Raw genomic sequence first — 27,067 nt, 5'->3', positions numbered from 1 at the left:
CTCACGTTTGTGAAAATGAATCAGGCGTGGATTAGTCTGGATTTCAAACCACCAGTTCCTGACACAACTGACTAAATCCGCCATGAATCATGCCCCAAACATGTTATTATTTTTAACATAGGCCTCTGTATGGCCTTCAATTTAAGCTGCTTACGCTTCGCCACTCTGCCATGGGCCCCTGTACCGCCTCCTCTTGCTGCTGCCAGGTCCAGAGTGTGTCATGGGTCCCTGTACGGCCTCCCATTGCTGCTGACTTCATCGCCAGACTCTGCCATGTGCCACTTTCAGGTCTCCTTACACTGTTGGTGGGTTCCATTTTGTCATAGGGTGCTGGCAGATTACGGGCCTCCCATTGCTGCTGCCAGGCCCGTAATCTGCCATGGGCCCCTGTACCGCCTCCTCATGCTGCTGCCAGGTCCAGAGTGTGTCATGGGTCCCTGTACGGCCTCCCATTGCTGCTGTCTCCATCGCCACACTCTGCCATGTGCCACTTTCAGGTCTCCTCACACTGCTGGTGGGTTCCATTTTGTCATAGGGTGCTGGCAGATTACGGGCCTCCCATTGCTGCTGCCAGGCCCGTAATCTGCCATGGGCCCCCGTACCGCCTCCTCATGCTGCTGCCAGGTCCAGAGTGTCTCATGGGTCCCTGTACAGCCTCCCATTGCTGCTGTCTCCATCGCCACACTCTGCCATGTGCCACTTTCAGGTCTCCTCACACTGCTGGTGGGTTCCATTTTGTCATAGGGTGCTGGCAGATTACGGGCCTCCCATTGCTGCTGCCAGGCCCGTAATCTGCCATGGGCCCCCGTACCGCCTCCTCATGCTGCTGCCAGGTCCAGAGTGTCTCATGGGTCCCTGTACGGCCTCCCATTGCTGCTGTCTCCATCGCCACACTCTGCCATGTGCCACTTTCAGGTCTCCTCACACTGCTGGTGGGTTCCATTTTGTCATAGGGTGCTGTATGGCCTCCCATTGCTGCTGCCTCCACCGCCACACTGTGGCTCCACACTCTGGTTTTGGCCCCGTGACTGCCCAAATGAGTGAAGTGTGCGGTGATTCTAAGATCGACGGCACTCATCTGCATGTCATACTGACTGACAGTATTATTTCTCTTCCCCAGCAGACTCCAAGGGCATTTAAATTAAAGGTACAGTGTTCTGCACTAATATAAAGGCTCTCTGAAGCCTAGAAACACCCTTTTTATAAGTTAAATTCGCAGCGAATATATTCGCATCGAATCGAATTTATTCCTCGAATTCGCTGAATCAGCCGAATCGAATTTTTGAATACTTCGCTCATCTCTACTGGCCAACATTCCCTTTCTATTTATACAACAGTCAGACAATATAGTTTTTTTTAAAGGCTTGGTCCAAGAAGCTTAAAGGCTATATGTAGGTTGAGTCAACCAAATTCAGAACTCAGAACTCAGAACAGGGTGTATGCTTATTCGGTTACAAATTGGGCCAAAACTCTCCACCCCAGATGTGCTATCAGCAGACAGTCGGAGTGACCATATGATGACCAGTGAAGAACTTCATTTAACTACCTTGACTGCCTTGGTTGTATGGTATATTTTTAGGCTTTGAAATTCAAGGGGGCCTATACCCAACAAAATGATTAGATAATCTGCTGATTTTTTTGCTCGGGTTGAGTTCAAGAAGCTTAAAGGCTATATGCAGGTTGAGTCAGCCACAGTCAAAACTGGGTGTTTGCCTTTTTGGTAACAGATTGGGCCAAATCTGTCCACCCCACACATGGCTATCATTGTGCAGTCGGAGTGGCCATTTGATGACCAGTGAAGAACCTCATTCAACTGCCATGACCATCTTTGTTGTATATATTATATCTATAGGCTTTGAAAGTCGAGGGGGCCTATACCCAACAAAATTACTAGATAATGCTGACTTTTCACCTGGGTTGAGAGATGTTACATTCAGATTCACAAGCAGTAAAACAATTTTGCCCTTGTCTAAAAGGAACAACATTGATCAGTTAGATTTTCAATAATTTCCAGTTAATGAATTTGTTGCTGAAGAAGTAGACATGTAATGAGACCCCTGAAGGAGCCACTCTGAATACTGGGCCCTCCTAACCTGTCTAGAGGTAACAGTTCCACATTTACCCCAAAGCACTGGCTAATCAGGAGCAACCAATAAATGGATCTTCATATTTGCTTGATGAGAACTTTTTTTTTTATAACTCTGAGGGAACACGGGTTAGGCAATACAGGATACCCATGAGATTCAAAAAGGTTCCTTCCATGTTCAACACAAACAATGGAAAAATTACTTCAGTTTCTTCTGCAGACTAGTATGGTCTTCCTTTAAACCAAGACTGGCAACATTTAATTGTGCAATACTTGATTGCAATGTGAGTAGTTCAGGTTTCCTGTAGGGTCTACAGGTAGCTGATTATACCCAACCCTCCAGAACTCTAACCACAGTGAAATTTCCTCTGTAGAATGCTCATAACTGGAAGCTTTCTGCTCCCCTCCACCTGGAGTCAACTTCCAGAGGGGCAGCATAAACTTATGGACTCAGGGCATTCTCTTAGCAGAAGCTCTTCCAAGGCAGCAGACCTGGGAGGTCCAGGTAGAAAGCACATATCCTCACCAGGGCAGAGCCTGGGAGGCAAGAGAGCTTCTTGGGAGTTCTAAATTTTTATACCCTCCTAGAGAATGGAAACCAGTAACATTACTCCTAGTGATTGGCCAGGCGGAATATTAATATTCATAACTCATTGTCTCCCACACTATTGACAGGGACACTTCCAAGGTAGTTGGAATAAAACAAACTATTAACTGAACTTAGGGATACTAATATGTTTCTCAGAGTGCTGCTCCAAACACCCATCCAACATTATCCGATGGCCCACCGCTTTCAGGTGCCTGCATCTGAAATGCTCATCCCTGTCTGATGCACAAAGTATGAGACGCCGCACTCCTCAACAGCCTATGTACCGAGACAATGGATGTAAAGCAGCCTCAGCCTAGGCTCCTCCCAGGCCAAACCTCTGACAAGTTTCACATTTTGAAATGCGTCAGATGGTGACAATGTTAGTCCTTTGGCATTAGCCCCTGTCCTAATGTTACTACAGATTGTCTACAACAGCCTTTCCCTACATTTTTATATCAGAGGAACCTCTAAAATAATTTGCAGGTCTCAGGGAAACCCTTCAAAGTACAGTTCATTGAGGGACAGTGGGAAAATACCTTTAACATTGGTAGTCAGCAGGAAGAAGGTGGTGAGAATGCAAACCCTAAGCTGGCCATAGATGGAGTGACCTTCTTTCCTGCAGCCACAGGTTCTTCGGGGGTGGGGGAGGGTTGCCATCCCAGCCAGGAGAACACACTGTGATTATTGCTAGAGGCTATAGCCACTGGCAATAATCGAATTTTTTGAATCTTGGCTGGTGCCTGCTGAACTGGGATTTGAACCATCTATGGCTGGCTTTACAGATACATGCTGTCTACCAAGTCGTGTTGACCCCGGGACTATGCAGGTGCTATCAGATGGGAATTCAATCAGCCAAAGCTCAAGGAACCCCTAGCAACCACTTCATAAACTCAAGGAATCCATGGAACCCTGGTTGAGGATGGCCGGTCTACAGCAATGTACTGAATAGCACAACTCTTGAAGCCATCAAAGGACAACACACATTATTCAATCTTTAGTAATCCTGCAGAAAACTGTCAAGAACCGTGAACAGCAGATAGTTAGAGCCCGGAGACATGTTATAGGACAGTGATGGCAAACCTTTTTGAGCCCGAGTGCCCAAACTGCAACCCAAAACCAACTTATTTCTTTCAAAGTGCCAACACTGCAATGAAACCTGAATATCGAGCTTTTGGTTTAGAAAAAACAACTCGTACAGTAGTGCAAACTAATTTACAGTACAGGGATGACCAGAGACTGCGGACACAGTACAGGGATGACCAGAGACTGCGGACACAGTACAGGGATGACCAGAGACTGTGGACACAGTACAGGAGATGACCAGAGACTGCGGACAGTACAGGGATGACCAGAGACTGCGGACAGTACAGGGATGACCAGAGACTGCGGACACAGTACAGGGATGACCAGAGACTGCAGACACAGTACAGGGATGACCAGAGACTGCGGACACAGTACAGGAGATGACCAGAGACTGCGGACAGTACAGGGATGACCAGAGACTGCGGACACAGTACAGGAGATGACCAGAGACTGCGGACACAGTACAGGGATGACCAGAGACTGCGGACACAGTACAGGGATGACCAGAGACTGCGGACAGTACAGGGATGACCAGAGACTGCGGACAGTACAGGAGATGACCAGAGACTGCGGACACAGTACAGGAGATGACCAGAGACTGCGGACACAGTACAGGAGATGACCAGAGACTGTGGACACAGTACAGGAGATGACCAGAGACTGCGGACACAGTACAGGAGATGACCAGAGACTGCGAACAGTACAGGAGATGACCAGAGACTGCGGACAGTACAGGGATGACCAGAGACTGCGGACAGTACAGGAGATGACCAGAGACTGCGGACACAGTACAGGGATGACCAGAGACTGCAGACACAGTACAGGGATGACCAGAGACTGCAGACACAGTACAGGGATGACCAGAGACTGCGGACACAGTACAGGAGATGACCAGAGACTGCGGACAGTACAGGGATGACCAGAGACTGCGGACAGTACAGGGATGACCAGAGACTGCGGACACAGTACAGGGATGACCAGAGACTGCAGACACAGTACAGGGATGACCAGAGACTGCGGACACAGTACAGGAGATGACCAGAGACTGCGGACAGTACAGGGATGACCAGAGACTGCGGACACAGTACAGGGATGACCAGAGACTGCGGACACAGTACAGGGATGACCAGAGACTGCGGACAGTACAGGAGATGACCAGAGACTGCGAACAGTACAGGAGATGACCAGAGACTGCGGACACAGTACAGGAGATGACCAGAGACTGCGAACAGTACAGGAGATGACCAGAGACTGCGGACAGTACAGGGATGACCAGAGACTGCGGACAGTACAGGAGATGACCAGAGACTGCGGACACAGTACAGGAGATGACCAGAGACTGCGGACACAGTACAGGAGATGACCAGAGACTGTGGACACAGTACAGGAGATGACCAGAGACTGCGGACACAGTACAGGAGATGACCAGAGACTGCGAACAGTACAGGAGATGACCAGAGACTGCGGACAGTACAGGGATGACCAGAGACTGCGGACAGTACAGGAGATGACCAGAGACTGCGGACACAGTACAGGGATGACCAGAGACTGCAGACACAGTACAGGGATGACCAGAGACTGCAGACACAGTACAGGGATGACCAGAGACTGCGGACACAGTACAGGAGATGACCAGAGACTGCGGACAGTACAGGGATGACCAGAGACTGCGGACAGTACAGGGATGACCAGAGACTGCGGACACAGTACAGGGATGACCAGAGACTGCAGACACAGTACAGGGATGACCAGAGACTGCGGACACAGTACAGGAGATGACCAGAGACTGCGGACAGTACAGGGATGACCAGAGACTGCGGACACAGTACAGGGATGACCAGAGACTGCGGACACAGTACAGGGATGACCAGAGACTGCGGACAGTACAGGAGATGACCAGAGATTGCGAACAGTACAGGAGATGACCAGAGACTGCGAACAGTACAGGAGATGACCAGAGACTGCGGACACAGTACAGGAGATGACCAGAGACTGCGAACAGTACAGGAGATGACCAGAGACTGCGGACAGTACAGGGATGACCAGAGACTGCGGACACAGTACAGGGATGACCAGAGACTGCGGACAGTACAGGGATGACCAGAGACTGCGGACAGTACAGGGATGACCAGAGACTGCGGACACAGTACAGGAGATGACCAGAGACTGCGGACACAGTACAGGGATGACCAGTGACTGCGGACAGTACAGGGATGACCAGAGACTGCGGAAAGTACAGGAGATGACCAGAGACTGCGGACAGTACAGGGATGACCAGAGACTGCGGACATAGTACAGGGATGACCAGTGACTGCGGACAGTACAGGGATGACCAGAGACTGCGGACAGTACAGGGATGACCAGAGACTGCGGACACAGTACAGGAGATGACCAGAGACTGCGGACAGCACAGGGATGACCAGAGACTGCGGACACAGTACAGGGATGACCAGAGACTGCGGACAGCACAGGGATGACCAGAGACTGCGGACAGTACAGGAGATGACCAGAGACTGCGGACAGTACAGGGATGACCAGAGACTGCGGACAGCACAGGGATGACCAGAGACTGCGGACAGCACAGGGGATGACCAGAGACTGCGGACAGCACAGGGATGACCAGAGACTGCGGACGCGGTACAGGAGATGACCAGAGACTGCGGACAGTACAGAGATGACTGCTGACCTTTGGGGAGGGAGGGGGAGCGGGTACCTGAATTTGACAGGTACCCGCTCTTACTTCCGCAAATTTTTTTTTTTTCATCTTACCTGTTCCTTTATCCAGCCGCGCGCTGTCTTCCCGGCTTCTGTAGTGTGGGCGCTCGTCGGACAGCCGGATGCCCAGTGCGCATGCGCGAGAAGCGCTGCGCTTTGTGATTGGTCCGGCGGCTTCTGGGATCTGTCATGTGTCCCAGGTACCGCCTTACCATTCACAAAGAGCACTGCTTCTTGTGCATGCGCACTTGGGACCCGGCTGTCACGCACACTACAGCCGGGATTCTCCTGGCGTGCCCACAGATAAGGCTCGGCGTGCCGGCTGTGGCACGTGTGCCACGGGTTCGCCATCACTGTTATAGGAGATGACCAGATACTTCAGAAATACTACAGAAGTGGATGGAGGTGGGGGACATGCTACACGTGGGTGTAAGGTGCTGGACTCAGAACATTAATCCATCCATCAAAGAGTAATGCTTGGGCTTGATTGAACCTCAGCAGCTCTACCACAAAGTCGGAGGGCCCTCAAAAACATGATGGCCTCCACTGGAGATCCAGGTGGAATCCACCAAAAAAGTACCAAACAGTCATCTCAGGAGTCCATAATCTGTTATCACTCATAAAATTGAGAACAGAATATAAAAAGTATCCATCATGTTTTGTAGGCAAACCAACCCCCTTTATCAGGGCTTGAATGAGCAATGTAGGAGTCTAGCTTAACCTCCTATAGGACTCTCTTTAAAAACTCCTGAAAAGTGTTCTATGTTATAGAGAGAAAAGTAATAGTCACAGTGGACTCATGCAGTTTTTTTTTATTAGAGTCCTATAGGAAGGTTTGTCATTGCTCACCCAAGCCCTTATGAAGGGGGATCGTTTGGCCCCTGAAACACGATGGTTACCTTTTAGCTTCTATTTGTCTCAATTCTATCAGCAATCAGTGATTATGGATCCTTAAGATGACCATCTGGAGCTCTTTTTGTCAATGCTACAGGAAACAATGTCTGAGGAAATAATACATGCCACTGCTGGAGCTTACTGTCATTACAATCTTTTCACAAACCAATGTTCTCAAATTCAGGCTCCCTACAGTCCCTATGAAAACTACTGAGGCCACCAATGATGTTCCTCTTGCCAAAGCTCATTATATTCAGATGTCTCAAATTTGTCTTAGCCCCACTCATTACAATACAACATATGCAGAGTCATATAGTAATTCAAACTTAGTTAAGATATTAGCGCATTAATATATTAAATCTTTTATACAGGAACTTGCAGCTGTCAAAGAGACAATGGCACGTGCGAAGGTAGACGTGGCCGTGGATGCCGCTCAGGGACCAGACTTGCAGACCACATTGTCGGAAATTCGTGCACAATATGAAGACATCATGAGGAAAAATAAGGAGGATGCAGATGCTTTATTCCAAACACAGGTACAAAGAGGGTTTGTTTCAGCAGGGAAGAGCAATTCCAGCACCTCCAGTATTAAGTGTATGTAATGGCAAGGGGTGCTGGGGTCTGCTGGATGGTCTGGTGATGATGGTTGCTGGGGGATCTATTGTTAATGGAGATCTATTTTTGTGGGGGGTAGGGGGGGTCTATTGTTGCTGGTGGAGAGTCTATTTTTGCTGGGGGTGGGTCTTCTGTTGAGGGAGGGGTTTATTGTTGCTGACTGCTGGGAGACCTGTTGGTGTTCCTGGTGGTCTGTTGTTGCTGCCGTGGATCTATTGTTACTTGTATTTTGTTGTGGGGAGTCCATAGTTGTTGTGAGGATCTACCGTTGCTGGGGGATCTATTGCTGCTGGCTGCAGGGAATCTAGTTTAGTGATTTTCTAATTATCATTACCAAATTCCATACAAATTACTTCACAAAATGATACTTGGTTCTGTATTTTTTAAAAGGCGTGGTACTGGGAGGTGGTCAATGGTGGGTAGGGGGAGGAGACAAAGGGTGACTCTGCAAGCGGGGAGTTCCTGCATCTGTTCTCTGAGAGAAAAAGCCATGTGTACAAACCATATCAGTAGCCTGGGGCAATAACATTGGATAATGATGATAATGGATCTTCTTTAAAGCGAACCTGTCCACCATGTTAGGCACAAGTTCAACTGATACTGTACTATGGGCTGAGGCAATAACACTGAATAATGATGTTAGATATACAGTAACGATGATGATGAATCTTCTTTTAAGTGAACCTGTGAACCATTTTCAACATTTAAAACCAAAATCTCCACCTAAGGGCAAACACAACACTATTCCTGCAGGGCGTATTTCTAAGAAGGGGTAGAGCTTGCTCTTAGTTTGAAAAATGCTGAGGCCCCATTCACAGCTGCGGCCTAAGATTTAACAAGCTGCACAGGTACACAAGGATTAAATGCATGAATGAATATAAATTAACAAAATTAAAATTGAACCAAATAAAAATTATTTCTAAAAAAGAAAGGGTGTAGTGACCCCTACCATGGTGATCAGCAGAAAAGTGACTGTTACGTGGTTGTTAGTGTAGTGCTCCCTCACATTAGTGGTCAGTGGGGAGGTGCCTACTACATTGTTGCCATTTTAGTGTCCCTCATACATCAGTAGAAAATGGTCCCTGTACATTGATGATCAGTGGATTAGACCTTCGTTCATGGAAGATCAGAGGAGAAGTGGCCAGTAGGAAAGGTGTCCCTTTACATTGGTGGTCAGGGAGAAGAAGAATGCCCTGTTAACAATGGGAGTTACAAACAAGAATGCCCCCTTACACACAGATGAAAAAATTATTGGCTTCACTGGTACCACTTTGATAACTCTACTGAATGATGCCAGCCTTATGCAGAAAGGAGGTCATTCTGAAACGGAAGTCTGCCTAAGTGATCTTTGGAGGAACCTAAGTTGAGAATGGCTGCTTTAGCTAGATCACTAGTGTTATTGGTTACTTATCTGAGAGATGAGAGAAGAGGTTCCACTGTGACCACTTAGATGGCTCTGCTGAATGAAACCAGCCCCATGCAGAAACCATCAGGTAGGAGGTCATTCTGAAACTAAAGTCTGCTTAAGGGACCTCTGGAGAAACTTACATTGAAAAAGGCTGTTTTAGCTAGATCACTGGTGTTATTGGTTACTTATCTGAGAGATAAGAGAAGAGGCTCCACTTGTGCCACTTTGACGGCTCTGCTGAAGGATGTCAGCCCTATGCAGAAACCATCCAGTAGGAGGTCATTCTGACACTGCTATCTGCTTAAGGGACCTCTGTAGAAAACCTAGTTAAGACAAAGGTGCTCTAGCTAGCCAGACAAAAAAAAAAATTCCAATCACAGCTGGACAGTCTAAATCAGTCGTTCTCAACTAGGGTTCTTACAAGGTTGCTAGGGGTTCCTTTGGCAGTGGCAAATTGTCCTACCATCTACACCACAATCAATGTTAGGAGCAGCATTTTCCTAACATCTAACGCAAAGGGTCATTTTTACAATGACCACCAAAGCTCCACTACCAAAGGGAGAACATCTCCACTAACTACCAATGCAAGGTATTCTTCAACTGACCACCAGTGTGAGGACATTTCTCCACTGAACACCAATGTAAGGGGACGTCTCTCCAATGACCACCAATGTAAGGGGTCATCTCTTTAATAACCACCGATGTAAGGGGACATCTCTCCAGTGACCACCGATGTAAGGGGACATCTTTCCAATGACCATCAATGTAAAGGGACATCTTTCCAATGACCATCAATGTAAAGGGACATCTTTCCAATGACCACCAATGTATGGGAACATATCTCCACTATCCACCAATGTAAGGGGACATCTCTCCACTGTCCACCAATGTAAGGGGACATCTCTCCACTGTCCACCAATGTAAGGGGACATCTCTCCACTGTTCACCAATGCATTTTTTACAGACCTCCAATGTAATGGGAGCCATTTTCACAAAATTATTGTCTGTGTTTGGTTAGGCTTCTGACATATTCAACAGGGAAAAGATAATAGGGAGATACAGGGAAATATTCAGTAGGGAAAAGCTATTTCAGGGGTTCCTGAAAACATTCAGAAAGACCAATTTAACCAACAATGAAACTATATTTATATTATACAATGCCTCAATGTAATGACCTGTTTCAGGATGTAGATTGCAGGACTCAAAAGTGTTTTTTGTATGTTGCTGTTTAACCTCAAACCCAATATAAAAAATAATTTACATTTTATGACTCATCTGTATCTGTTTTTGCCACATTTATAGCAGGGATATTATATGGTGTCACATGTTTTCCAGTATGAAGCTATGACATCACAGTTGGCAAAGGAAGATGATGATGTCAGAAGGGCGCAAGACGAATTGCGAGAGAGGAGAACCGTGTTGCAGGGGCTACAACTAGAGCTGGAGACTGCCGGAAACCAGGTGGGAACAATGAGTTCTTATCAGCTTGTTGTAAAATAACTGCCATTTATTGGATAAAGCCGGCCATAGACGGTTCGATTCTCTGCCGGTTCAGCAGGGACCAGCTAAAATTTGAACCATGTATGGGCAGGCTGAATGTACCTCGATCAATCAACTCGGGTAGAACCAGCCTGTCAGATTTTACACGCTAGTGACAATTATCCCTCCCTCCTAGATTGTAAGCTTCGAGGAGCAGGGCCCTTCTATCCCTTTTGTATTGAACTGTATTGTTACTGTATTGACTCCCATTATATTGTAAAGCGCTGAGCAAACTGTTGGTGCTATATAAATCCTGTATAATAATAATAATAATACCTGCTCGCAATAATCACTGTGTTCTCCTGGTGGGGATGGCTCCCCCTGCTGGGAGAACACAATGGATCCATGGGAGGGGTTCCCCCATCAAAACTGACTGTTGATGGGGAATCACCCCAATTATGGCCGGCTTAACTTACTGTATGGAGTTATAAAGAGAAGTCACGTCACGAAAATTTAGAAAATGTAATGTATCCTAAATTATTGAATATTTATCATCAACACAAGTTGCTACGCTCCATAAGATTTAACCCTCTCATTTTAGGCCTGAAGTTTAGTTAAAACCCCCAGATAAATTTTCTCAAAGCAGACACCCTAGAGCACGGGTGTCAAACTGGCGGCCCTCCAGATGTTGGCAAACTACAAGTCCCATGAGGCATTGCAAGATTGACAGTTACAAGAATGACTCCCAAAGGCATGATGGGTAGTTTCGCAACAGCTGGGGGGGCGCCAGTTTGACACCCCTGCACTAAGAATAAAATAGCGGTAATTGCAATTTTTCATGTCACACTATATTAGCGCAATCATTTATGACATTCAAAATTTCATTAAAAACCACATTAAAGTTAATTTTAGGGCACAAAAATGCTAAATTTTACCCAATTTTTGATGATGCGTCAAGTAAAAAGATACCCAACATGTCAAGGCTTAAAATTGTGTGCGCCCGCAGCTTCAGTGCCCTTTATTTTTCATAGGTGACGCTCTAAAGCTTCTGCAGGTCATCGGTTTGGAGTTAACAGTGCATAATGGCCCTAGAGTTATGGCTCTCATATGTAACAAATTGCAATCAACGTTTTCTTGTGTAGGCACTCCCAAAGTGTGATTTTACATTAGTGTGGGGGGGAAGGGAATCGAAAATCTATTTGTGGGTCGTCACCTATCACAAAAACAGTTATCACATAAGGGATTTTTGTCCCCTATGTGACGAAAAATAAAGTGTAAAAAAAAAGTGTAAGAAAGTTACACCCAAGCACCCAAACCCCTTAATTTTTTTACACTTTTTTTTTAAAGTTTATTTTTCATCACATAGGGGACAAAAAGGGTCACCCCAAAAACCCCAAAGGGGCAACATGTGGCCCTTGGATCACAAGTTGGACACCGGGTTTCTATATAATACCAGGGTCTGAAGATAAACTTCTATTTTTCAAACTCAACCTTTCAAAAACGGAGCTCATACTATTCCCTCCAGCTCGTGCCCCCTCCCCTGATTTCTTCATCAAGATCAGCAATACAACCATCAGTCCCTCCCCTCATGCCGGGGTGCTAGCTGTAATCCTAGACTCCCATCTGTCCTTTCTGCCCCAAATCCAATCGCTGTCCAAATCTTGTAGACTTCACCTCCGCAACATCTCCAAGATAGGCCCGTTCTTAACCTTTGAAACTACAAAGCAACTTATTCACTCCATTGTTATCTCTCGCCTTGACTATTGTAACTCCCTCCTCATTGGCTGACCTCATCACAGGCTATCCCCTCTTCAGTCTATCATGAATGCTGCTGCCAGACTCATCCACCTTACTAACTGTTCCATATCTGCCACCCCTCTCTGTCAATCCCTCCACTGGCCTCCACTCAGTGTCCTCCACCCCTCTCTGCCAGTCCCTCCACTGGCCTCCACTCAGTGTCCTCCACCCCTCTCTACCAGTCCCTCCACTCAGTGTTCTCCATCCCTCTCTGCCAATCCCTCCACTGACCTCCACTCAGTTTCCTCCACCCCTCTCTGCCAATCCCTCCACTGACCCCCTACTCAGTGTCCTCCATCCCTCTCGGCCAATCTCTCCACTGGCCCCCACTCAGTGTCCTCCACCCCTCTCTGTCAATCCCTCCATTGACCCCCACTCAGTGTCCTCCATCCCTCTTTGCCAATCTCTCCACTGACCTCCACTCAGTGTCCTCCATCCCTCTCTGCCAATCCCTCCACTGACCTCCACTCAGTGTCCCCCATGCCTCTGCCAATCCCTCCACTGGCCCCCACTCAGTGTCCTCCATCCCTCTCTGCCAATCTCTCCACTGACCTCCACTCAGTGTCCTCCATCCCTCTCTGCCATTCCCTCCACTGGCTTCCCATTGTCCAACGAATAAAATTCAAAACATTAGCAATCACATATAAAACCATTTATAACTCTACCCCAAATTACATTACCAATCTCGTCTCCAAATATCACCCAAACCGTCCTCTCCGCTCCTCCCACAACCTCCTGCTCTCTAGCTCCCTTGTCTCTTCCTCCCATGCTCATCTCCAGGACTTCTCCAGAGCCTCCCCCATCCTCTGGAACTCTCTACCCCAATCTATCAGACTATCGCCTACTCTGACCACTTTTAGGCGATCTCTGAAAACCCATTTCTTCAGGGAAGCCTATCCTGCCCTCAGCTAATAATGGAATCTTCTATTCCTCCTACCAGTCCATCCCCTACAGTTATTACCTTTTGTACCACCAGCCCCTCCCTCTTAGATTGTAAGCTCCAAGGAGCAGGGCCCTCCTATCCCTCTTGTATTGAACTGTATTGTTGCTGTATTGTCTCCCGTTATATTGTAAAGCGCTGAGCAAACTGTTGGTGCTATATAAATCCTGTATAATAATAATTTTTCAGATCAATGCCTTGAGACGAGACCTTGAGGAGACCGAGCTCCGCTACAAGAAGGAACTGGAACGGCTTCAGGGTAACATCGGCGTCTTAGAACAAGACCTATCGGAGGTCCTACACAATGTGCAGAACAACAAGCTGGAGTACGAAGCCCTGTGGAGGATTAAAGAGACCCTGGAAGCCGAAATTGCAGAGTATCGGCGTTTGCTGGAAGGAGAACCACCGTGAGTATATTGCCCAGTGTGGTGGTACCCGATGGAATGCACTTATTTCACAGCTGAATGGGGAGAAGTGATTCATGGTGACACCTTGGGAATGTGGCAGCCTTGTGTGATTCTCTCTATAAACAGAGCCCCGGCATTCCTCAGTGTGGGAGATTTAGGCTGATATTCATGTGTGTGTGTGAGATGTTCTGCAAAGCCTTTCATACTCATCCCATGTTGTAGGTACATTTCACAGCTTCGCCTTTACCTCCACCGTCCTCCTAAAGTTGAACTCTATGCAGATATAAAAAAAAAATGTTGCAGCTCCGGTAATCATTAATACGCCATTAAATTTAATTTTTAAGGACAACCAGTGTTAGCACATGGGGCCAGTAAGATGTGTTGCAGTTCAAGCTGATTGGAGGAGAGAGCAGAGTGACAGAGACATGAGCTCATTGTTCTGGTTCTCACTGTCCAATCACAGGCAGGGGGTGGAGAGGAGACCTATAAACGTTATTGAACAATGAGGTCTCCTTCTGTGCCAGACTGGGCCATGCTGTGTGGCAGAGCTATGTAAATCTCAAGACTGGATGGAGAGAAATAAAATCCCTTGGAAGGTAAAACAACCCCTTTTATGTACAGTTGTGCTCGAAAGTTTACATCCCCTGGCAAAAATTGTGAAATTTTGGCATTTATATTGAAAATATGACTGATCGTGACAAAAAAACTTTCTTTTATTTAGGGATAATGATCATATGAAGCCATTTATATCACATAGTTGTTTGGCTTCTTTCTAAATCCTAATGATAACAGAAATCCCCCAAATGACCCGGATCAGAAGTTTCCCTCCCCTGGAATATTTGGCCTGAATACAGACACACAAGGTGACACACACGGGTTACAATGGTAACTAGAAAAGCTACAATTTCTGGGGAAATTGTGTGAAGTGTTCTTGCCTCCACCAGTAGTCTACAACTGGAGTGGGTAGAGTAACTGGGTGGAGTGACTTGTCACTCTGCTGCCTGCTCACACACCTGGGTTCCTATGGCAACTCACTCTACAGAAAGGGCAGAGAAGAGCGGTTAAAAACAAACTGCTCCAGCTTGCTCACTTCACTGGCGGTTGCCATCTTTAAACGGTTGTAGTTTAAAAATCCTACACCGAAGAGCTTTATATTGTGAGAATCACAAGACCCAGACCTACATTTTGATGCATAGTATGTCTCTGAAATATTAAAAATGAAGGCACAGTCACAGTTTAGAAATTGCCCTTCAAATTTGAGGTGGCTAGAGTGGAGTTTCAATGAATGTCAATGGGCGGCGTGAGTTGCAAATAAATGGTCATATTGCGAAAACTATCAGGACTATGGCTTAGCCGTGGACATTTTTAGTGGCAGCATATATATACTGCATGTTGAAATGCGTTTTTATCACAAAATATATGAAAATAATTTTTAAAAATGCATTTCAAATATATATATATATATATATTATATATATATATATTTTATATACATATATATATATATACTATATATATATATATATATATATATTTAATATATATATTTATTGCAATATATTGAATACGGCCAAAATAATAAACGTTAAAAATGCATTTCAACATACAGTATATACATATATATATATATATATTTATCTCTCTCTCTCTCTCTATTAAAATATATTTTTAAATATATTGAATACGGCCAAAATTGTAGTATTTCAAATATATGTCAATATATTTGGGAAGAATATTATTAAAGCATATTTCAAATATATTTTTCTTCCATATGGCACTGAAAAAAAAAGCCCTGGTCACAAGCATCCCACCTGGAATCCCCCTCCTGTAGTTCATTGGTCCAGCACTGACAGCTGACTTCCAACTTTGGATCAAAGCTCATCCCTATTAGTGAACTACAAGAAGCCAAGAGCACTTGGATTTTATTGGAGGATAAACTGATATTTTCCTGTGCTCGCAGCATTTTTAAAGGGCTAAAATATGACCATCGACGGACTGACAACTCATGGGGCCCCCGGTCAATAGGGGATCATGGGGCCCCTGTGTCCTCGCCCAGACTCAAAGCACACCCAAAAAAGCCTATGAAAGGTACCAGGGGCATCTCATTGGGCCCCCTACAGACCCCGGGCCCTCGAGCAGTGCAAAGTCTACTTGTTGCAAAAATGTGGTGATCGTGTTTTGTACTTTGCCCCAACATCCAAGAATGCAGTCCCTTTCTCAGGCGTTTGCTTGGTTAGAAGTATAGCGGCGGGTTCATTGGCTCCATGAATACTCTACGGGTGGTTGTCTTCTTGTCTTCAGAAATTTCACTCAAAGGAAAAAAAAAACTTCTCCGTTCAGACAAATGAACCTTTTCAGCTTTGCCAAAAAATGTTAATCCTTCGCTTGTCCTGTTCAGCAAATCACAGCTATTGTCGTTTACCCCAAAATGTTGTTCAGCTGCCCCCACAGGAGAATGAAATTGTATTAATAATGACTTATAAAGAGTAACTCGCTATTATTTTTAAGATGGTATTGTAGTTTGTTATATTTGATTTGACTATTGATGGTTTTAGCATATGAATGCATGTTGTAGAGAGACACAGGACTCCGCTGTGAAGTTCAATGGATACTAATTCCAGAATGTATTATTCTGCCTGCTCAGCCAGCAACCGCATGCTAATAGAGACCGCTAATAATTATTTCATCAATCAATTGCTGCATAAAAAAATAGAGAATATAGAAGAAATCTTATTTCAATTTGTATTAATGTGTTCCAATCCCCAGGAGACAGAATACACGGAGGACATTGTCCCATCTTCCTAGGTGATGTCTATGCGGGCAGTCTGCAAGTGTCATTGAGTAATGACAATGTAACAATGTATAGTTTCATTGTATTCACTATTTCATTCATATAGACAAAATCGCAGGACGCGCGGCAACCAACACAGCTTCTGGAACTATTTTTGGGCACCATGCATCCTGCGATTTTGTTTGTCCCGTGTTTTCATGGTGCCTGCACATGCTAATGTGCGTTTTCACATTTTAACAGAGTGTTTTCAAAACGCTGGCAGAATTGCAGCTATTCCACCCACGATATGAAGCGCCTATGTGTACATGAAGCCTTAATAGTATCTGATTTAGGAAAAAAATTACTTTAATACCACTTTTAACCTGTATTCACAAGTGTTGCATTTTTTAGCGTTTTTCAAGCGTTTGTATGCATGTTTTTTAAGGGTTTCTTTCCGGACATTTTGTCGCAAATTTGTATGTGCATTTTTAAAGAATTTTTTTAAGGTATTTATTTTAGGATGGTTTTGTTAGGGTGTTAGTTTGAGTGTTTTGAGCGTTTTCACCCATTTGTATGCTTGTTTTTTAGCATTTTTTACCCGTTTGTATTCCTGTTTTTGAGCATTTTTTACCCGTTTGTATGCTTGTTTTTTATTGTTTTTCACCTGTTTGTATGCATGTTTTTGAAAGTTTTTTTTCGGGCATTTTTGTCGCGAATTTGTATTTGTGAATTTAACCTGTATTCACAAGTGTTGCATTTTTGAGTGTTTTTCCAGTGTTTGTATTGTTGTTTTTGAGCATTTTTCACCCGTTTGTATGCGTGTTTTTAAAAGGTTTTTTTTGGGGCATTTTTGTCGAGAATTTTTTATTTGTGAATGTAACCTGTATTCACAAGTGTTGCATTTTTGAGTGTTTTTCGAGCGTTTTATGCTTGTTTTTGAGCGTTTTTCACCCGTTTGTATGCGTGTTTTTTAAGGGTTTTCTTGGGGCATTTTGTTGTGAATTTGTATGCGCATTTTTAAAGAATTTTTTTAAGGTATTCATTTCAGGATGGTTTTGTTAGGATGTTTGAGTGTTTTTTGTGCGTTTTTCACCCATTTGTATGCTTGTTTTTGTGCGTTTTTCACCCTTTTGGATGCGTGTTTTTGAAAGTTGTTCTTGGGCATTTTTGGCGTGAATTTGTATTTGTGAATTTAACCTGTATTCACAAATGTTGCATTTTTCAAGCATTTGTATGCTTGTTTTTGAGCATTTTTCACCCATTTGGATGCGTGTTTTTGAAAGGTTTTTTTTGGGCATTTTTGGCGTGAATTTGTATTTGTGAATTTAACCTGTATTCACAAATGTTGCATTTTTTAGTGTTTTTCGAGCATTTTATGCTTGTTTTTGAGCATTTTTCATCCGTTTGTATGCATGTTTTTTAAGGAGGTTTTTTTGGCATTTTGTTGTGAATTTGTATGTGCATTTTTAAAGAATTTTTTTAAGGTATTCATTTATTTAGGATGGTTTTGTTAGGGTGTTAGTTTGAGTGTTTGTTGTGCGTTTTTCACCCATTTATATGCTTGTTTTTGGGCGTTTTTCACCCTTTTGGATGCGTGTTTTTGAAAGTTTTTTTGGGCATTTTTGGCGTGAATTTGTATTTGTGAATTTAACCTGTATTCACAAGTGTTGCATTTTAGAGCATTTTTCAAGCATTTGTATGCTTGTTTTTGAGCATTTTTCACCCATTTGGATGCGTTTTTTTGAAAGGTTTTTTTTGGGCATTTTTGGCGTGAATTTGTATTTGTGAATTTAACTTGTATTCACAAGTGTTGCATTTTAGAGCATTTTTCAAGCATTTGTATGCTTGTTTTTGAGCATTTTTCACCCATTTGGATGCATGTTTTTTAAGGGTTTTTTCCTGGACATTTTGCAGCGAATTTGTATGTGCATTTTTAAAGAATTTTTATAAGGTATTCATTTTAGGATGGTTTTGTTAGGGTGTTAATTTGTGTGTTTTGAGCGTTTTTCACCCATTTGTATGCTTGTTTTTGAGCGTTTTTCACCCGTTTGGATGCGTTTCTTTGAAAGTTTTTTTTCAGGCATTTTTGTCGTGAATTTTTATTTGTGAATTTAACCTGTATTCACAAGTGTTGCATATTTGAGCATTTTTCGAGCATTTATATGCATGTTTTTGAGTGTTTTTCACCTGTTTGTATGTGTGTTTTAGAAGGTTTTTTTCAGGCATTTTGTCGCAAATTTGTATGTGCATTTTGAAAGAATTTATTTAAGGTATTCCCTTATTTAAAATGTTTTTTGTTAGGGTGTTAGTTAATTTGTTTATTTGTTTGTTTATTTATTAATTTTTTTAAGGTTTAAGGTTAGGGGTTATATATTATTTATTTATTACATATTATATCTTTACTTTATTATTTATTTATGATTATTTTTATTTATTTGTGTATTTATTTTATTTTTTTAGCAATTATTTGTTCATTTATTATTATTTGAATTTTTTATTTTTATTTTTACATTTTTCATACATTTTTTCATTTGAGCAGAGAAAGCCACAAAAACACAAGACAAAATGCGCAGAAAAAACACACAATGAAAAAAACTCCAGAACTTGTTTGAGCTTCAGGCGTTTGACTTTAGACAACTTGGAGTGGAGATGTGAACCATCTCCATTGAGAATAATTTATTTTTTTCTCCTCAAGCGTTTTGGAGCTTCAAGCTTTGAGTTACAAATCGCTGAGGTGTGAATGGAGTCTAAAGAAACCTTTAGTTCCTTTAACCTTTAATAAAATGTATTCCTATAACCTTTGTTAACCCTAATCCATCAGAATTAACTCCCTCTTCCGTTTCTCCCCTTTCTCATTTTTTTATACATTTGTATTTTTTTTACCATCATTTCTTTCATTTTCACTTATTTTCTTTGTTATTTTTGTCAGTGTTCCATAAAAAGCAAAGTAAATTGCAAAAATTTTTTGCCATGTTTTGTACCAGCAAAAAAAACTATTTTAGTGTTAATTTAAATGAGAAAAATTATAGAATAAAATGTATACTTTTTATTTACAGGAAAACCACTTTATTAGCCCTAGTTAGCTATAATAAGCGTGAATAAACTCCTCCATTCTTTTCTCCTGATAGCTATTATATTTCTGCTGATATATTTTTTTTTTCACAAAATGACAAAAATTGGAGGATCTACCAACCCCTATCTTACTGGCTTCTATGGCAAATACTATCAATAACAATAAAAAAATCTAGAGCACCGTTTGAAAGACTACCATGGAGGAATTCAATACATAAATATATATATATATAGTGAAGGAAATACATATTTGCTCCCCTGCTGATTTTGAATGTTTGCCCACTCACAAAGAAATGATCAGTCTAAAAATCGAATGTTCGGTGTATTGTAACACTGAGAGACAGAATAGCAACAAAAAATTCAGCAGAAATGCATGTCTAACAAATGATGACTGATTTCCATGTTCATGAGGGAAATAAGTATTTGATCCCCTATCATTAAGCAGGATTTCTGGCTACCAGGTGTCTTTCATACAGGTAACAAGCTGAGATTAGAAGCAGTCTCTTAAAGGGAGTGCTGCTAATCTCATGTTGTTACCTGTATAAAAGACACCTGTCCACAGGAGCAATCAAACAATCAGATTCCAAACTCTCCACCATGGCAAAGACCAAAGAGCTGTCCAAGGATGTCAGGGACAAGACTGTAGACCTTCACAAGGCTGGACTGGGCTACCAAACTATCACCAAGCAGCTTGGTGAGAAGGTGACAACAGTTGGGGCAATCATTCACAAATGGAAGTAGCACAAAACAACTGTCAGTCTCCCTAGGGCTGGTGCACCATGCAAGATCTCACCTTGTGGAGTGTCAATGATCATGAGAATAGTGAGGAATCATCCCAGAACTACATGTGAGGAGCTTGTCAATGATATCCAGGCAGCTGGGACCACAGTCACCAAGAAAACAATTGGTAACACACTACGCCGACAAGGACTGAAATCCTGCAGTGCCCGCAAGGTCCCTCTGCTCAAGAAAGCACATGTCCAGGCCCATCTGAAGTTTGCCACTGAACATCTGACTGATGCAGAGGAGGACTGGTTGAAAGTGTTGTGGTCAGATGAGACCAAAATCGAGCTCTTTGGCATCAACTCAACTCCCCATGTTTGGAGGAGGAGGAATGCTACCTATGACCCCAAGAACACCATCTTAACTGTCAAACATGGTGGTGGAAACATTCTGCTTTGGGGTGTTTTTCTGCTAAGGGGACAGGACAACTGCACCGCATCAAAGGGACGATGGACGGGGCAATGTACCATCAAATCTTGGGTGAGAACCTTCTTCCCTCAGCCAGGGCATTGAAAATGGGTCGTGGATGGGTGTTCCAGCATGACAATGACCCAAAACACACGGCCAAGGCAACAAAGGAGTGGCTCAAGAAGAAGCACATTAAGGTCCTGGAGTGGCCTAGCCAGTCTCCAGACCTTAATCCGATTGAAAATCTGTGGAGGGAGCTGAAAGTTCGAGTTGCCAAACGTCAGCCACCAAACCTTAATGACTTGGAGAGGATCTGCCAAGAGGAGTGGGCCAAAATCCCTCCTGAGATGTGTGCAAACCTGATGGCCAACTCCAGGAAACGTCTGACCTCTGTGATTGCCAACAAGGGATTTGCCATCAAGTACTAAGCCATGTTTTGTGAAGGGGATCAAATACTTATTTCCCTCATGAACATGCAAATCAGTGCATCATTTGTTAGGCATGCATTTCTGCTGAATTTTTTGTTGCTATTCTGTCTCTCAGTGTTACAATACACCGAACATTCGATTTTTAGACCGATCATTTCTTTGTGAGGGGCAAACATAAAAAATCAGCAGGGGAGCAAATACTTATTTCCTTCCTATGTATAACATGTAATAACTAATCAAAAAATATTATTTCCCACAGCCATGGGGACAATTATCACACAGTTGTGTGAAAATATAATTTTTTGATTATTGATTACGTTATAAAATATTATTGAATTCTTCCATAGTATTCTTTCAAACAGTATTCTAAGTCTACTGATTTCCATTGTTTTTGTTTTAATTTATTATCTTTGTATAATTTTTATTTATTTTGCTTGTTATTTTTGTCAGTTTTGTCAGTGTTTTTTTTAATTGAAAATAATTTTGCCACTTATTGTACTGGAAGAAAAATCATTTTAATATAAGGTAATTTTAAATGGGAAACATTAGAGGCGAAAATGTATACTTTATATTTACAATAAAATGTCTTTTTTTTTCTAAACCAACATTGTTTAAAACAAAGATTTTTTTCATCTGATTTAGGAATAGCATTTTCCTGGCAAGCTCCATGTCAGCACAGCTGGGCTGACATGGAGCTCGTCAGGAAAGGAAAATTACAGTAAGTATCTGTCATTCAATTTTCCATTTTCTTTAATACCAAGGTAATTGATGAATCTTACAGGTTTTTTTTATTATTAATAAATAAAATGTATCCCTACAAAAATAACGATCATAATGATCACGCTTTGCTGGTTTTTGTTGCCTTCCTCTGGATCAACTGTGGGTATAAGATTATAACTTTTTTTTTTTTTATGGTTGAACTTTTGTCTTTTTTCAGCCAGACTAACTATGTAACTATGTAAATAACAGAAAGTTTTTTTTTTATTTTTTACATTTTTTAAATTTTTTTATCTGTTGATTTTATAATTCCCCCCCTCGAAAAAATGTATTACTTTTTGTGAAAATGTAAAAATTGCTATGGGTCTGTAAGAGTTGTACATGTACAAGCGCTGAAGAGTTTAGAAAATAAAATAATCTTGGTGACAACACTCTAATCTGTACTTTTTACCAGTTTGCTCCTGCTAGTTTTCTATTAATGTTTTTTTTTATATGTTTGATTTTCAGAGAGAAGATTGTAATCCCTGAACCAAAACGTAAGTTAGCTACATTCCTTTAACTTTGACTTAAAAAAACAAAACAGAGGGATACTATTATAATTCACTTAAAAAAAAACAAAGGGATACTATTATAATTCACAAGTCTGAATCTAAAAAAAAAATTAAAAAAGACTCTGGTAACCAGTATTGGATTCTAAAATTATTTATAAATTATATATAAACATACAAAGTGCTATTAGTTATATCCAAAAAAGGGTGTTTCTTCTCCAGGTCAAATGTGTGAATCAGGAAAATACTTCATTATGGCCACTTGATATGGCTGATGATCATAGGAAATAAATACTTATTTCCTATGATCGTCAGCTCCATCTAGTGGCCATAATGTGGAATTTTCTCAAACCAAGCAATTATGTATCAATAAATAAAAAAGAGGACCACATCTAAGTGCAGCAAGTTTTCACTAAATTTCTAAACTTGCTGTACTTAGGTGAGCCCTCTGTTGTTTATTTACAATTATTTATCAATGCATAACATTTGACCTGGAGAGAAAATAGTCAAATAACATTTGATTTGCAGAGAACTAAGTACATGCAGGTCCACAGGATGAATAGCTCAACAATTTTTTTTTTTGTAAATACACTCCTTTTAGATCTCATAATGTGGCTGTGAGAAGTCCATATTCAATATATTTAAAAAAAAAAAAAAAAAAAAATATATATATATATATATATATATATATATATATATATATAGCTTGTTGAAATTCATTTTTTATATATTACAAAATATAAAAAAATATTTTTTTAAATATATTCTTCAGATTTTTTTTTACATATCAAAAAGTAGTTTTAACATATATTTTACCATATATTTGTAAATGCATTCCACAAATGTAGATTTGTATTTTTAAAGGCATACAGTATATTTGAAATGTATTTTTAAAAATATTTTTCATATATTTTGTAATAAAAACGCATTTCAACATGTAGTATATATATATATATTTTTTAAATATATTGAATATGGCCAAAATTGTAGTATTTCAAACATATGTCAATATATTTGGGATGAATTTTTTTAAAACATATTTCAAATATATTTTTCTTCCATGTGGGTAGGCTGCTAGGCTGGACATGTCTGCCTTTATTAATCTCCTGGATGTAGTGGATTGATGGGATCAGTAGTTTAGCCAAGATAAAAGAGGTTGCTTTCTCTTAAAGCAGATCTTCACCCATTCTGATGACTTAGCTCCTCCTCATCCCACCAAGCTGCTCATATATTGGGTTCTTTTTTTTTTTTATTCCTTTTTTGTTTTCTGTGTTTTTTAATACTTTAGTTTCGGCCCTCCCCCATTCTCCATCATTAGGCGAATAACATCAGAGCCCCCATCGCCTGTTGGGATACAGTATGTGACATGCATGCAGTAGGCCCAGCACGTCACCATATTCACCAACAGAGGAGGGGGGTGGGTCTAGCTCGTCATTGGTAGGCTGCTCCAGAACCAGGAAGGGACAAGGACACTGCATTTCCGGTAAACTAGTAATCTCTACACCACCCCACGTAATGGAGATGAAGACAGAAAGACATGTTTGTAGTCCAGCCTGTGTGACCACCATGGTTCCCTCCAGGAGTGAGTGTGGCCACCCAGAGCCAGAAAGTATGTTATTCACAGGATTATCAGGTGAAAATAAGTGGAAAAGTCCTGAAAAAAAAAAAGAAAACGAATGCAACCACCACATCTAAGAACTGACAAGCTGCAATACGTTACTTTTGAAATACTGTTTCTTTTTAGATACTTTATGGCTTTTATATGAGATCTTCTGTATACTTACATGGAACAAAATATAAAAAAATCTTTTGTTTTGCAGAACCTGACATTCGAACCAAGAAGATTGTAAAGATTGTCACGCAGACGCTAGTGGACGGGAAAATTGTTGGTGAATCCAGTGAGGTTGAGGAGTTTGAGAATGCGGAGAAAAATTAGCCAATCCAGTCACTGCCTGATCCACCTGCTTAATAATTGTGTCTCCTGCAAGAGCATCTCGGTTATCCCAGCCATTTGGTTGTTGGAATGTACAGCGTAGAGAAAAATGGCTGATATTTTTTTATCCATGATTTGAAGTTTTTTCATTTATTGGATATGGGTTCAAATCCAGTTCTAAACTGGAGTGAAAATTGCTTGGTATATGTGTTAGTGTAGCCTATTCCTTTATAGATGTATGCTATATGGCCAAACGTAAATGTATGATAAATGGAGTCCTGACCATCACTTCTACAATAAAAGGCCAAAATATGTGAGAATCCCTTCAAATGATTGAGGCCTAGGTGTTTCCTGGGAAGGGTACTGGCAATGTCAAAGACATTTTAGATAATTGTAAACCTCCAACCAGTTTGGGCAAAGACCCTTTTTTTGATCCAACATGACTATGCCCTTGTGCACAAAGCCAACTTCATAAAGACATGGGTTGATGTGTATGGGAGGAAGGAACTTGAGTGGCCTTCACAAAGCCTTGACCTCAACCCCACTGAACACCTTTGGGAAGAGTTGGAATGCCAATGGTGATGTTATAGACGTTTTAGACAAGTGTGCAATACCAGCCACTTTGGGCAAGGCCCTTTTTTGATCCAACATGACTATGCCCTTGTCCACAAAGCTGACTTCATAAAGACATGTGTTGATGAGTTGGGTATGAAGGAACGTAAGTGGCCTACACAAAGCTTTGACCTCAACCCTATTTAACACCTTCGGGAAGAATTGTAATGCCGATAGTGATGTAATAGACGTTTTAGAAAATTGTGCCCTTCAAACCAGTTTGGGAAAAGACCCTTTTTTGATCCAACATGACTATGCCCTTGTGCACAAAGCCAACTTCATAAAGACATGGGTTGATGAGTATGGTATGAAGGAACTTAAGTGGCCTTCACAAAGACCTGACCTCAACGCTACTGAACACCTTTTGGAAGAACTGGAATGCCAATAGTGATGACAAATCTTCTTAGACTTTTCTTTAACAATATTTTTATTGGGATGGTTTTGTGGAAAACACGATGCATGACTTACAGAAAAAAGAAAGGAAATGGACATTAATGGACCATGCCATCTGTCAAATAAACAAATATTCTTCTAAGCAGCACCTGAATGGAATTAACAACAAAATATGTGTGTAATTGTAACAAATACTTCAACTTAAGGGGTTGTGATAAACAGAATTTATATAATTTAGGTAATAAATATATGCATTGAACATATGGGGCTCCAAGCCTCGCAGGTTTGATAGGCAGAGCAGCACTTGGGGTCAATGATTACTTGTGTAGCCATCCCAAGAGCCAGGCTATAACAAAACAGAGCTACTGAGACAGCCATGGTGACTAACACTTAAAATTGGGCCTTCCCAGGTGCACAGCATTTGATCATGAACAGAGGTAGGTTTCAAAGGGACCAAAGATGATCAGGTGGTCCTATCTTAATTGCCTCTGATATCTGAAGGCCTAGCAAAATAAAAGGAAGTAAGAAAAAGAGAAGGGAAAGAAAGGAGGAAAGAAAAAGGAGGTAGTAAAGAATGGGGAACCCTCTGGGGAGCCCATGACTTTTCTGAGGAATCATATTTGAACTTTTCGGTCTTTTCGCCCAACATCAGTAACCAACCTGACAAATGGGCACAAATTCCCACAAGCAAAATCCCTTTGGAATGAGATGTCCACCAAGCTCAGACAGGTGTGAAGGTCAGGTGTCCACAATTGTTTGGCCATGTAGCTTATGTGTGTAAAAGCGTTAAAACAAAAAAAGTGGATGACAGGTTTCTTGTGTTTTTGTTTGGAGTATAATTGTAATACTGTGTGTGTATTGTGTTCCGGCCTTGGCCAGTTTATTGGTTGTTCCAATCTAATACTCACATTTGATGTAGTTTTCTGTTTGTGCAACTGGTTTTCCCTTATTAGTGCCCTAAATAAATCAGACAAGGTTCTCTATTACGTTTGTGGTGTTATAATACTTTTATTGCTCTGCACATTTGCTTTGACACTATTTTTGTAAATGGTAATATGTTTAGGGGACAAAATGTATAACCCAGCCTTTCTCAACTTTTTCAACACAAAGGAACCCTTGAAATACCTTTCTGGTCTCAGGAATTCCTGCTAAAATGACTATATCTAAAACTACGATATCGGGTCTGGGATTATAAATTCCATTTCAGTCTTTGCAGATGACACCAAGCTGTGCAGTGGAAAAACGTCCTTACAGGATGTCCCCAATTTACAAGCCGATCTCAATGCACTGTTTAATTGGGCAACTATGTGGCAAATGAGGTTTAATGTTGATAAACGTAAGGGTCTGCACTTGGGGGCTAAGAATATGCATGCATCATACATACTAGGGG

General features: G+C 41.8%; 1 protein-coding gene across 1 annotated transcript in view; it reads left to right on the top strand.

Annotated features, from left to right (window-relative positions):
* The window catches only part of LOC149465207 (keratin, type I cytoskeletal 18-like), a 66,234-nt gene extending 39,571 nt beyond the window's left edge, over positions 1-26,663 (top strand). The window contains exons 5-9 of the mRNA XM_089673536.1: positions 7,739-7,903; positions 10,726-10,851; positions 13,796-14,013; positions 22,699-22,727; positions 24,560-26,663. Coding sequence (XP_089529662.1) covers positions 7,739-7,903; positions 10,726-10,851; positions 13,796-14,013; positions 22,699-22,727; positions 24,560-24,675 — 654 coding nt within the window. The 3' untranslated portion in view covers positions 24,676-26,663. The remainder of the gene's footprint in view (positions 1-7,738; positions 7,904-10,725; positions 10,852-13,795; positions 14,014-22,698; positions 22,728-24,559) is intronic.
* Positions 26,664-27,067: the final 404 nt, after the last annotated feature.

Source organism: Staurois parvus, unplaced genomic scaffold (genome assembly GCF_062004578.1).
Source record: "Staurois parvus isolate SC_StPar_1 unplaced genomic scaffold, SC_StPar_1.0 ptg000140l, whole genome shotgun sequence".
In the NCBI taxonomy this organism is placed as follows: domain Eukaryota; kingdom Metazoa; phylum Chordata; class Amphibia; order Anura; family Ranidae; genus Staurois; species Staurois parvus.
This window is presented reverse-complemented; position numbering and strand designations above follow the sequence as displayed.